This window comes from Diabrotica undecimpunctata, chromosome 8 (assembly GCF_040954645.1).
Source record: "Diabrotica undecimpunctata isolate CICGRU chromosome 8, icDiaUnde3, whole genome shotgun sequence".
Lineage (NCBI taxonomy): Eukaryota > Metazoa > Arthropoda > Insecta > Coleoptera > Chrysomelidae > Diabrotica > Diabrotica undecimpunctata.
Genome location: NC_092810.1, coordinates 35,280,481 through 35,294,874, shown reverse-complemented (window position 1 = coordinate 35,294,874; position 14,394 = coordinate 35,280,481). Strand labels below are relative to the sequence as shown.

General features: G+C 32.8%; 1 protein-coding gene across 1 annotated transcript in view; it reads left to right on the top strand.

The window, feature by feature from the left end:
- The window catches only part of LOC140447424 (venom carboxylesterase-6-like), a 78,370-nt gene that overhangs the window by 31,846 nt on the left and 32,130 nt on the right, over nucleotides 1-14,394 (top strand). The window contains exons 4-7 of the mRNA XM_072540066.1: nucleotides 7,744-7,900; nucleotides 8,223-8,408; nucleotides 10,439-10,528; nucleotides 11,855-11,964. Of these exons, the coding sequence (XP_072396167.1) occupies nucleotides 7,744-7,900; nucleotides 8,223-8,408; nucleotides 10,439-10,528; nucleotides 11,855-11,964 (543 nt within the window). The remainder of the gene's footprint in view (nucleotides 1-7,743; nucleotides 7,901-8,222; nucleotides 8,409-10,438; nucleotides 10,529-11,854; nucleotides 11,965-14,394) is intronic.

Below are 14,394 nucleotides of genomic sequence, written 5' to 3'. Positions count from 1 at the left end.
AAATTTCTGTCTCTAGGTCCTAAGTTTAGTATTCAACCACAAATTGGTAAAGATATCTCTATAAAAAGAATTTTAGCAGACATTGATAATATTCTTGTAAATGTATCTGATAAAGACACTAAAACTATCCTTACAGCAAGATCAGTAAATATTTTAACGAATTCAGTTAACAATTCCAAATTTAATAACTCAATATTTAATCTTTTATTAATAAAAACTAAAATCTTCTTAAAACAAAATCCCAATTTGATAGTCACAAGATCAGATAAAGGAAACATCACTGTTATTTTGGAAAAACAAAAGTATTTAGATCTTTCTGTTGATATAATAGAAAATGATACATCATATACCACATTAAATAATGATCCAACTTCATCAATTAAACAAAAATGTAATAAAGTAGTAAAATCGTTGTTTGACAATCAAAAAATAGATGAGGCTACAAAAAAGAAATTATCTAACTATAAAGGTATATCTGGAAAGTTTTATTGTCTACCAAAGGTACATAAAACCCCATTATCTGTTAGACCCATTTTAGCCTCTATTGGCACACCTACAGAAAACATTGCTAACTACTTAACAGATATTTTAACGAATGCATATAATTGTGATAATGAATACTATATTAAAGACTCATTTCAAGTTAATCAATTATTTAATAACATACAATTGCCAGAAGGCTACGTGATTGCAAGCCTAGATGTAGTATCCTTATTTAGCAATGTTTATCTAGATATATGTACACTTGCCATTAGTAATAAATGGGAGATTATTGCTCAACATTGTAACATTGATAAGGACACATTTTTCAAATTGTTAACTTTTCTTTTCGAAAACAATTATTTTTCATTTAACAACAAATTTTACAAACAAACTTTTGGTACACCTATGGGGAACCCTATATCACCAATAATTTCCTGTTATGTAATGGACCACATACTAGACACCATCATCCTTGTCCTACCTTATAAATTACATTTTATAAAAAAATATGTTGATGACATAATATTAGCATTACCAAGCACAGGGATAAATGATATACTTTGGTATTTTAACAGTTACAACCCCTACATTCAATTCACATTAGAATGTGAAGATACTACAGGTTCAGTACCTTTTTTAGATACCAAATTAATACGAAAAGGTACCCATTTACTGGTTGATTGGTATAGAAAACCTCTCAGTTCAGGCAGATATTTAAATTATTGGTCATACCATAAATATTCGATGAAACTAAATTTAGTTAAAGAAATGAAAAATCGTGTCCTTAAAATCAGCGATACCGCTTTCCATACAAAAAATCTAAAAATCCTTTATAACCTATTCATTGAAAACTCATACCCAAGTATACTACTAAAGAAAATTTTATTTAACACTCCACAAAATTTAACTAGTCATTTAAGAAACGAAGAAAATCTGTCTGTATCACAAGATAGAATTGGACCTGTAGATCCTTTACCACAACAAACTACAATTAGATATGTATCTCTTCCATACATTAAAGACATTGGACAGAAACTAAGTAAAATTTTTTCATCAATTAATAATATCAAAATTGCACATAAAACGGTACTAACAGTTAACAAAGTTTTTTCTAAACTTAAAGACCAATCCGCACTCTTGTCTTTAACAGATGTTGTTTACTGTATACCGTGCGGATCATGTGAACAAGTATACTATGGTCAAACATCAAGATGCCTTAAAGATCGCATTACATCCCACAAGTCAGATAATAGACTGCATCCTGAAAAAACTGCATTGGGTGAACATGTATTTAAAAATGGGCATCAGATAGATTATAATAACATCAAAGTAGTAGAACAGGAAAGTAACATCACCAAAAGACTTTTTCTTGAAATGGCCTACATTTGCCAAAATAATAATACAATGAATCATAAAACGGATATTGGCCATCTAAATGAAATGTTCTCCTATTTGTTACTACTAGATAAATGTAATAATAACACAAACAACAATTTATCAATTGACATTTAAAAGAATTTTGTCAAAATAATGTCACGTATTTATTTAGAATAATTAAGTGTTTTTGTATTTACAGTAAAAATTTTTTTAAAATTTTAAACATAAAAATAGTTTTTATATATTAAAATAGATGAGAGACCATGATAAATTTTATCAATATTATAATAGATCTTTGTTGATACAACCTCGTTAAGTTTGTAAGTAGAAACAATTTTTAATTAATTATACCAACACCAACAATTTCTTAATCACATTTGTAGCTCCCTGATGAAGGACATAACCAATGTCCGAAAGCTTGGAATAAAAATTTAAAAGAGTACACATTTCATTTTTATTGCTGCAAACCCACTATTTAACGTTTACTTCCTTACGTTGTCAGCAAATACTTCTGGTTCATTGTCAACTACAGGTATGGGTTTTTACCAAGAGATTCGATCTACTTTTGGAACTTTAGCTGTTGATAAAATGAAATCATGGTCACGAAACCACATCAAACTCGCCAAAGAATATAACCACAGATGTTTTCTTTTAAAATGTAGAAAAACAGGATTGTTACCACCACATATCCAACAAGTTATAAAGCCAATTCAAAACCTCTTATATGGACAAGACATCCATAATACACATGAAAAACAATTCAGGTTAGGAAATAAACTTTTAAATTCAGAAATTTGTAATAATCACAAATTAATAAAAAAGTTAGAGTCATTAAACAGTTCATTAAAATTGGAAATTTCAAACTTAACAAATAGTGACATTTTTGATCATTTTTATAGTTCTCAACTTAGAACCTATAACAGAACTTTTCATGAGACGAAAGAAAAACATCTTAAAAAATTTAATAAATTATTAAATAAAGAACTAGATTCTAAACTTAAAACTAATCCTAGATGGATTAAAAATCTTTCTGATGTTAATATACCAGATGATATTATGAAATTTCTGTCTCTAGGTCCTAAGTTTAGTATTCAACCACAAATTGGTAAAGATATCTCTATAAAAAGAATTTTAGCAGACATTGATAATATTCTTGTAAATGTATCTGATAAAGACACTAAAACTATCCTTACAGCAAGATCAGTAAATATTTTAACGAATTCAGTTAACAATTCCAAATTTAATAACTCAATATTTAATCTTTTATTAATAAAAACTAAAATCTTCTTAAAACAAAATCCCAATTTGATAGTCACAAGATCAGATAAAGGAAACATCACTGTTATTTTGGAAAAACAAAAGTATTTAGATCTTTCTGTTGATATAATAGAAAATGATACATCATATACCACATTAAATAATGATCCAACTTCATCAATTAAACAAAAATGTAATAAAGTAGTAAAATCGTTGTTTGACAATCAAAAAATAGATGAGGCTACAAAAAAGAAATTATCTAACTATAAAGGTATATCTGGAAAGTTTTATTGTCTACCAAAGGTACATAAAACCCCATTATCTGTTAGACCCATTTTAGCCTCTATTGGCACACCTACAGAAAACATTGCTAACTACTTAACAGATATTTTAACGAATGCATATAATTGTGATAATGAATACTATATTAAAGACTCATTTCAAGTTAATCAATTATTTAATAACATACAATTGCCAGAAGGCTACGTGATTGCAAGCCTAGATGTAGTATCCTTATTTAGCAATGTTTATCTAGATATATGTACACTTGCCATTAGTAATAAATGGGAGATTATTGCTCAACATTGTAACATTGATAAGGACACATTTTTCAAATTGTTAACTTTTCTTTTCGAAAACAATTATTTTTCATTTAACAACAAATTTTACAAACAAACTTTTGGTACACCTATGGGGAACCCTATATCACCAATAATTTCCTGTTATGTAATGGACCACATACTAGACACCATCATCCTTGTCCTACCTTATAAATTACATTTTATAAAAAAATATGTTGATGACATAATATTAGCATTACCAAGCACAGGGATAAATGATATACTTTGGTATTTTAACAGTTACAACCCCTACATTCAATTCACATTAGAATGTGAAGATACTACAGGTTCAGTACCTTTTTTAGATACCAAATTAATACGAAAAGGTACCCATTTACTGGTTGATTGGTATAGAAAACCTCTCAGTTCAGGCAGATATTTAAATTATTGGTCATACCATAAATATTCGATGAAACTAAATTTAGTTAAAGAAATGAAAAATCGTGTCCTTAAAATCAGCGATACCGCTTTCCATACAAAAAATCTAAAAATCCTTTATAACCTATTCATTGAAAACTCATACCCAAGTATACTACTAAAGAAAATTTTATTTAACACTCCACAAAATTTAACTAGTCATTTAAGAAACGAAGAAAATCTGTCTGTATCACAAGATAGAATTGGACCTGTAGATCCTTTACCACAACAAACTACAATTAGATATGTATCTCTTCCATACATTAAAGACATTGGACAGAAACTAAGTAAAATTTTTTCATCAATTAATAATATCAAAATTGCACATAAAACGGTACTAACAGTTAACAAAGTTTTTTCTAAACTTAAAGACCAATCCGCACTCTTGTCTTTAACAGATGTTGTTTACTGTATACCGTGCGGATCATGTGAACAAGTATACTATGGTCAAACATCAAGATGCCTTAAAGATCGCATTACATCCCACAAGTCAGATAATAGACTGCATCCTGAAAAAACTGCATTGGGTGAACATGTATTTAAAAATGGGCATCAGATAGATTATAATAACATCAAAGTAGTAGAACAGGAAAGTAACATCACCAAAAGACTTTTTCTTGAAATGGCCTACATTTGCCAAAATAATAATACAATGAATCATAAAACGGATATTGGCCATCTAAATGAAATGTTCTCCTATTTGTTACTACTAGATAAATGTAATAATAACACAAACAACAATTTATCAATTGACATTTAAAAGAATTTTGTCAAAATAATGTCACGTATTTATTTAGAATAATTAAGTGTTTTTGTATTTACAGTAAAAATTTTTTTAAAATTTTAAACATAAAAATAGTTTTTATATATTAAAATAGATGAGAGACCATGATAAATTTTATCAATATTATAATAGATCTTTGTTGATACAACCTCGTTAAGTTTGTAAGTAGAAACAATTTTTAATTAATTATACCAACACCAACAATTTCTTAATCACATTTGTAGCTCCCTGATGAAGGACATAACCAATGTCCGAAAGCTTGGAATAAAAATTTAAAAGAGTACACATTTCATTTTTATTGCTGCAAACCCACTATTTAACGTTTACTTCTATATATATATATATATATATATATATATATATATATATATATATATATATATATATATATATATATATATATATATATATATATATATATATGTATAGGACCTAGAGGCCCATGGCTAGTAATTTTTCCACTGCTTTCCTCCGTTTTCTTCTGTATATGGCCGCTGTTCTCCAATGTGTTTTCCTGATTGTTTGAAGATCTTACTTACATGCTTCTAGCAACTTTTTCGAGGTCGTCCTTTTCTTTCCTTTCTCTTTTAGTGGCGAGTCCTTTGCCCACCTTAAGTCTGTCATTCTCGAGATAAGTCTCTTTGTCCTAACGATTTGGCTTATTTGTTGTTTCCCGTACATCTCTCCGATCTCTGCATTTGTTCGTCTCCTCCAAAGATCTTCATAGTCTTTTACTCCCCCGAATATCTTTCTTAAAACACGTTGTTTTCAGATTTTCAACATATTTTCTTGATTTTTTTTTTTCTTAACCCATGTTTCACTTCCGTACAGGACTGTAAGTTGGATCAATGTTCGGCATAGTCTTAATTTTACATCTCTGGAGATGTTTTTTGCTCTTGAAAGTTTATGTAGAGCTCTTACTGTCTTCCTTTGAAATTACTCTCGAAATTCACTTCTCAATTTCTTGGCTCTCTTACCCTTTACTTATTAGGTTTATTCCTAGATACTCAAACTCCTACACATTTTTTAAAGCAATACTCTCTAATTTCGTTGTTTTTGGTAGTTTTCAGTTGTGTGTCTTCATATGTGGTCTGCTCCGTTTCCATATATTTTGTTTTCTGCTCATTATCAATTAGTCAATACTGTCAAAGAGTTTGAAAATCTTCAGCACTTCTCTTTTATTCTTGCCATTAACATTACATCATCCGCAAAGGCCAGAACTTGGCTCCTGTTATCATAAATCATACCTTTCGTTCGTATTCCTCTTTCATTATTTTTATCAGCAAGAAATTGAAGAGAATTCGGGACAGCGGATCTTCCTACTTTAGTCCTTTTCTTACTTCAAATTTTCCTGTTAGGCTTCCTTCTATCCTTACTCTATTATCGGTCTTCATTTTAACTAGATTGATCACCTTTTGTTTTAGCTTTCACAGTTTTATCAGGTTTAGCTTTAACAGTTGCTGGTATGTACTGCTATGAATCATTTTTAACATCAATATTTAATCTATGATTGATCTGCCCTCTTTTAATCCTCCCTGGTATTCCAGTCTACTTCTTATGACTCTGGCGAGTACTTTATATATTACATCCAAAAGAGTGATATCTCTGTATGTTTAGCACACTGCTTTATCTTCCTTCTTATGAATGTGAAATACGATTGCATTTCTCTATACTTCTGACATTTTCTCTCCCAGATTTTCGTCAGCTACATACCGCGTTATAAGTGCTTCTCCCCCATGTTTGATTAGTTCTACAAGAATACCATTGCTGCCTGCACTTTTATTGTTTTTGATGGTATATATGAGTTCTCTTATTTTTCTGCAGTGTCGTTAACTTCCCCTACCCTTTCCATTTTCTCCTCATCATTTCCATCTGGTTCTTCATTAAGTAACTCTCTAAAATGCTCCTGCCATCTATCTAGTTCCCCTACTTTTCTCCTATTAGGTGCCCTTCTTTACTCTTGTAGTAAAATCTGGTTTCTTGCACCTTGGTCACTGCTCCTTTTCGCCTCCTAGTAGAAGTTTCTCACATTTTTATTAATATAATGTTCTTCAATCTCTTGGAGCTTTTTATCGATATGCTTCCTTTTCTTCCTCCTACTCACGTTTTTCGCGTGTTTTTTCTCTGGTTTATATTCATTTCTATTTTCGTCACTTGGTTTGTCCATATATTTTAGTCTTGTCCCGTTTCGTTTGTTAAGGCTTTTCTTACAATCGGAATCACACCATTATTACGGCTTTTTATTCTTTACTTGACCTAACCGCTTTTGAGATGCTTCTTTCATAGCTTTTTCTATTATTCCCCACTCCATTTCGATGTCACCTTGATTTTTGCTTTGAAGTAGTTTTTCTTCCACGTTGTCTGGAAGTTGTCAGCGGTGTCTTTGTTCCTTTTATGCAATATTCTCTTTTCTCTTACCATTGGGATAGTTTCTCTTAATTTCGTGATCATTAGTATGTGATCGGAATTCACGTCTGCCCCTATATAACTTTTAGTCTGTTATTTTCGCCCAAATTAGATGACTTTAAAATGCTATTGTCAATATTTTTAGTTGCGTTTCTGGGACAAATATATTTGAAGATAGTTTTATCGATTATATGAAATCAACTTTAACTTGAGAACATCCGTCAGAAAAATCATTGCATGTGATTTGTCTTTAAAAAGTACAACCACATGCAATGATGACAGAAAAACTCATTTTTTATTAAATAAATTGTTAAACAAGATGAAAAATATTTCTCTCTTTTTTTTATTAATTACGTTTAACGCAAAAATAAAAATTGTTGTAAAAATTTAACATTTTAGGATCCTCAACGCACATGTATCCAGCTTCCCGTGTTCGTGTGGATCCATGGAGGATCTTTTACGATTTTTTCTGGAATTAAAGACGTCTACGGCCCAGATTATTATATTGATAAAGGTGTTGTTGTTGTAACGATGAATTACAGATTGGGACCGTTAGGTAAACTTCCTTTAAATTATAGAAATTAAAATTAGTTTAAAAAAGAAATGAAAAATAATTCAAAATCTTTTTAAATTTAAATTACAAGGAATAAAGCATTATCATCCTTAGCTCTACAATTCATTTAAAGCTTTGCTTTGTTTCAGTATTTTCTATTTAGTTCTGTTTTGACTTGATGTTACGATACGTTATTGATAATTTTTTTACCATATGTTTATTCATCGCATAAATTTTAATTGCCTATCCACCTTAGAGTTATTTGCTACAACCACCCCTAATATTTATCGTTTATTTTTCTTCTTATTTTGAGCTCAATTTTCAGGATTTATTTCCACTGAAGATGATGTTATTCCGAAGAATTTGGGACTTAAAGATCAACTTTTAGCAATCAAGTGGGTTAAGAAAAATATTGCCAGTTTTGGAGGAGATCCAAACAAGGTGACCCTTGGAGGACAAAGCGCTGGAGCGGTGTCTACTTGTTACCACATTCTTAACACAAGAGAACCAGGTGAGTGTAGATTCATATTTATATATGTATATATACAATCGCGATCATAAAATCCGGGTCACCTTGAAAATCACCGGTATTTCATTTTTAAAGAGCTTTATCGTAAATAATAATAACACAAATACAAACTAATGCATGTTTCTGGGAATTGTTGTCGGCTTAGCGGTTTCCTTTGCGACAAAGAATTGCAATAGTGCCGATTTCGCGGGAAAGCACATACTTCCCAAAATGAACGGTACCTGTAACTGCCGCTTGTTTTAAATGTCTCATTTGTGCTTCGACTTTCTGTTCAAATGCAATGAACACACGTTTATTATTGCCACCATTAGTGTTTATTAGTGTCAATATTATTGTTTATTTTTTGCCAAAAATACCCTTGACTGTTGTTGAAACGGCACAAATTGTCACAAGTCGCAAGAACTGTTAGCGTAAGCCTTTCTACGGTTCAACGAGTGCTTCAACGCTTTCAGGAGAAGGGTTTGCTATCCAGACGACCTGGCTCTGGACGAAGAAGAATGACCACGGTATGAGATGACCGTTTTCTTGTGTTTCAGGCTTTACGAAATCGGACCTTAACTGCGATTATGCATCGAAATCGTCTACAGGAAGTACGAAATCGCAATGTTAGCGTTGCACCAGTCAGGAAAAAATTTCGTTCTTTTGAACTATCTTCTCGAGTAATGGCTACAGGATCGCCACTTTGCCTGGCGCATCGAGTTGCACGACTAGCTTTTGCTCGATAATACGCGCATTGGGAATTAACGATTGGAGCGAAGAGTTATTCTCAGATGAATCCGGTTTCTGCCTAACTGGATCCGATGGACGTGTAAGAGTTTGGAGGAGAACCGGTGAATGATTTTCACAAGCTTGCATTGCTCCAAGAATGCCATTTGGTGGAAGCTCGGTGTCATGGCTTGGGGAGGTGTATCTTCCGACTTCCGCACAGAATTACCCTTTATCGAAAATGTGTCCTTAACTGCACGAAGGGACATTACGGAGATTCTGGAAGAACATGTTATGCATAACATGGCAAGGTTTGGAGAAAACGTCGTTTTTATGCAGAACAACGGCGAACGCACATTGCCACGATTAGTATGCAATACTTGGACGAGGTTGGAAATACGAGTTTACCCTGGCCAGCTAGGTCTCCGGACCTGAATCTCATCGAACATATCTGGGACGATTTGAAAAAACGTATTCAACCCCTAACATCTCCTCCTAACAACGGACAGGAGCTTAAGGATCTGTTAGTGAGAGAGTGGAATAACATACCACAACATGTAATCCGGAGAAAAATTGATAGTATGCCCCGTTGTCTGCAAGAGGTCATTAGAGCAAGTGGAGGCAATACACGATATTAGTTATTGATATTTCACTGACATTTTACCACGTTCTGTATTTTCCATTTTTTTCGTATGTCTGTTTTATCAACAATTTGGTTTGTTTTCTGCTTTTTTAATAAAAACAATAAAAAACCGTTTTTTTTTTCAAAACAAACATTGATGACAAATAAAAAATACGTTAGCCTAAAAAAAAGGTTATTACTGCACCAGAGGCAAAAATATTCCAGAAACGTATTCGCGCATGCCGTCATTGGAGAGTAGAATTTGAATTCTTGTTAATGGGATTTTTATACAATCTGTGATGAAATTATTCCATTAGCAAAATAATAATGTTAAATAAAGATTTAATAATTACAATAATATAGGATATCTCCAAACTATTTATTAAAGATTATTTATTGACACATACAAAAAACTGACATTACGAACGTGCAACTCTCCAATTACGTCACGACTTATGCGCAATATCTTATCTTCTTAATCATAGTATCATGCATATACCTATATAACTAATTCTTTTTCTCTTTCTGCTCTCTCTTACCTATAGCATTACATATGTAATGATTGTGCAGATTGACTCCTATATAAATTTTTAACGGCGAACGCGTGTATATAAGTATAACTTCTACCAGCAGTCCCACTGGACTGCCACACCCGTTTCATTTTACACATATATGTTTATTATAGGACTTTTTAGAGGTGCCATTTTGGAGAGCGGTACGGCTTTAAACTGCTTTAGTTTGCAGAAGCATGCCCAAAAATTTGCTTTTACACTGGGTAAGTAAAATTTAACTACATTTTTTACATACTGAACAAAAAGGCACCTTAACGAATTCTGACTTCGAAATTCTTCGTTGCATAGTACAGCAAGAAATTGAGGAGGTGGCACGTACGTGTAACATAACCTACTAATAATTGTACGAGGTGCAAATCAAATAATACTTCGCTTACTATTGAGAAAATTAAAATGATACCGGTTCACATTTAAATATCTCTTCGTGCATTTTAATAAGTAATATACGGTCCTTTACAGTGAGCCAACTAATAGCAGACGTATTGACAATGTCGTTTTAGCAAATAAAAATTTGGCCAGCACTAAAAGTAATCTATGTATATCGAAACATGTATTAGGTACATTCAATATGTTACAAACATAATATCTTACAAGCCCTCACCCTTAGAGTAGACACGTTTGCACACCCTCTATACAAATAAGAATCTCTTAATCTACGAAAGTCCATTTTTATTAATAACTCCTATCCTGCATCCATCATCAATAAATTTCTTTTTTCTAAAAGCTATGGGCATTCTATCACTGAAGCACTCAACGTTTTAACAATAGCATCCATTTCCAACAACATACAAATGAATAACTCCCTGTTCACCCCTGAACAAATACAAAATATGTGAACAAATCGCAAACAAGCTTACCAAACTCTTCAAAAACTTACATGTTAAAATAGCCTTAAAAACGCTAGAACCGTAGGAAAGTTGTTTTCGAAGACCAGAACTATCATATCCTCTATGCAGAGTGCAACTCGTGCGACATCTGCCAGACCACCCGATCTCTTTGAGGTCGAATAACGTCTCATAAAAGCGACATTAGAATTTCTAGATGTACCATCTTTTGTGCCCTTTCACAACATTTTAGTCTCAACCATACACAGTATCGATTTCACTAATATCAAAATACTTTGTAAACAACAAAATTATCACAAGCAATCCCTCCTTGAGATGTGCCAAATTCTGAAACATCCATCTTCCCTAAATAAAAATCCGACATTGATACCTTGAGCCAGATATATCAATCTCTTATCTCTTATCATATCAACAAATAAGAACCATTATATCCCTTATTCCGTTTTTAAGTAATAGTCCAAATTGTTCCATTCTCCATCGAAAAAAATTTTTCTCACGAACCCAAAAAAATTCGATCACTTATGTCCTTGACAATCGCGTACCTCACTCGACCCAAAGGACCACATATATACGAAGGCACTTCACAACATAGCCAATGTGTCCTGCTATTTCGATTTCTGCAGAGGTGGCGCTTTTTGCAACTAGAGATATATTATAATTATTTTATTTTATTAATTTTTTCAGGTTCACTGCTAAACTCGAAGATTAGTGACAGTTCTTCATCCACTGAGTTACTCGATGTTCTAATGTCTGCAAAACTTAAAGATCTGCAGGAAGCAACATTTAAGATGGCGGTAATTTTATTTATAAAGAAAATAAAAATATAGCTTTTCTCCTTTGCTTTTGTTGAACATGGCCATACCAAATAAGCTGATTACGTTTAATTTCTAATACTATAGCTTGTAGTATTATCTCTCATATATCTCAGTAATGTTCACACGCCTAATTACAAAAAATATTATGTTCTGTGTAAGTAATATCTAATGGGGTCGAGAATTATAACATATTATCTTATGATGAAGGGATTCAGTTAAAATATTGATTAACTCATTTTAAAAATCGTCTCCCAAGTAGTGTGGAATACGGATTTTGTTCTCTTAACATTATTGACAATATTCAGGTGTTCTGAAATAACTGGATTAAATTTGGTTAAACACCGACCAACATAACAAAGATAGTCCATAACCTAAATAACAACAATGTAACCAAAGTTAGAGCAGGAGACCGATTCACTGAAAGTATTCCAACACAGGGAGGAATTAGACAAGGCGACAGTTTACGCCCCTTCTTGTTTAACCTACTTATGGGCAAAATTATAAACAAAGTAACATCTCTCAATCTCGGATACAGAATGGGCAACAAAAGAATTGGTATGGTGTGTTACGCAAATGATGCAGCAATTATTGCCGAATCAGAAGATGATCTTCAGAGACAGCTCTTTCAGTGTTTTCAAATAAGCCGCCAAATAAATATGACCATTTCTACCAACAAAACTAAATGTATGACAATAGCAAAAGATCCGCTCAGATGTAAGTTAGTGGTTGAGAACAACCCCATAGAACAGGTGATGAAATTCAGATATCTGGGCATAGATATATCAAGCACACACGACCCAGTAAAACACCTAAGGAGTCAGATCAACAAAGCATCCGTGTTGTCGGGATGTCTGCGGGAGATAGTCTGGTCAAATCCGTATATGCTCACAGATAGTAAAATTAGAATCTACAAGACTTGTATACGACCGATCATGACATATGGAATAGAAGTGCGCGAAGATACCAATAAAACCAAACAGATGCTAAGGGTTGCCGAAATGAAAACCCTAAGAACAATAGTGGGCAAAACAAGAAGAGACAGGGTGAGAAATACAAACGTTAGAGAGCAGTGCAAAATTCAAGATATTGTAAGATGGGGAACGCAGCGTAAGAGGATGTGGTACAATCATGTAAGACGAATGGATGAGAACAGACTCCCAAAAATTGCCCTAGAAAACAACCCGCCCGGTTCAAGGCCTCCCGGAAGACCACTTAAAAGATGGAGTGATAGTTGGCAATCTACCTCCCAGGAAATTAACCAGAGGCAGCTTCAGAATTAAACAGATCGAAAGATCTCCAAGAAGTAGAAGAAGAAGATGAAATTTGGTTATATCTCCACTTCCTTTAAAAAAATTATCATGATAATCTCTATAAAACAATTTGGTACTAGTTCCTAAGAATACCAAATTTTAAGTCGCTAAAAATTGTATTACAGCGATCAATCTTTCAATGACGGCGCGCCATCGCTTTTCGTTCGATGGTAAACATTTTGTTGTTCCGCGTCAATAGTACATGTTTTTTTCAGCATCATCTTTAACTCACACCACAATCTAATAGAATTTGCATAGACTTTTTTCGTGTTGATTAAAATAGTCCGAACAATGACGGCAATCAGAAAACCTAGTAATTACAAATAATATACACATCAAGTCGTGATCCAGCGTGCTCAAGTCAAGGTCGAAGACCAGCTGACCGACCAAGTGATACGAGGAGTAAGGCAAGGCTGTGTGCTCCAGTCGACTCTTTTCAATATAGAGATGGGAATCCGAGTGAACGGTGAATACATCAATAATATCCGCTACGAAGATGACACTGTGTTACTAACAACCAACCTAAATGATTTACAAGCCTTACTAGACCGAGTGAGAACTGTGAACGTAACATACGGACTAGACCTTAATATTAAGAAAACTAAATTCATGGTTGTCAGCCGTGCAAATTTAGATCCCGGGGCACTAATGGCAAGTCGCGAAGAGATCCAGAGAGTCGATAGATTCACAATTATAAAAATTAGCAAGTACATCAACCTTAAATGCAAAGCCATATTCTCTAAAATTAAAGATCGGACACCAGTGATGTATAATAGTAATTTCATATATCAATTACAAAATTAAGGTTGCCAGGAATGTTATATTGGACAAACCGAACAGTGGCTGAAACAGCGGATCACAGAACACAAAAGTTACTGCAACAGGAGAAACAAGACATGCGCTGTTGTCAAACACTTTATAAAAACAGGCCACTAGTTTAATTATGATAACGTGAAAATATTGTAATCATTAAGCAATTACAAAAATAGATTGTTTCTCGAAATGTGGCATATCAACCGAACTAAGAATGCCATTAATAATAAAATAGACAGTAGTAATCTTAGTTATTGTAAAGTTTGTTTAGCAGAAAATGGTTAAC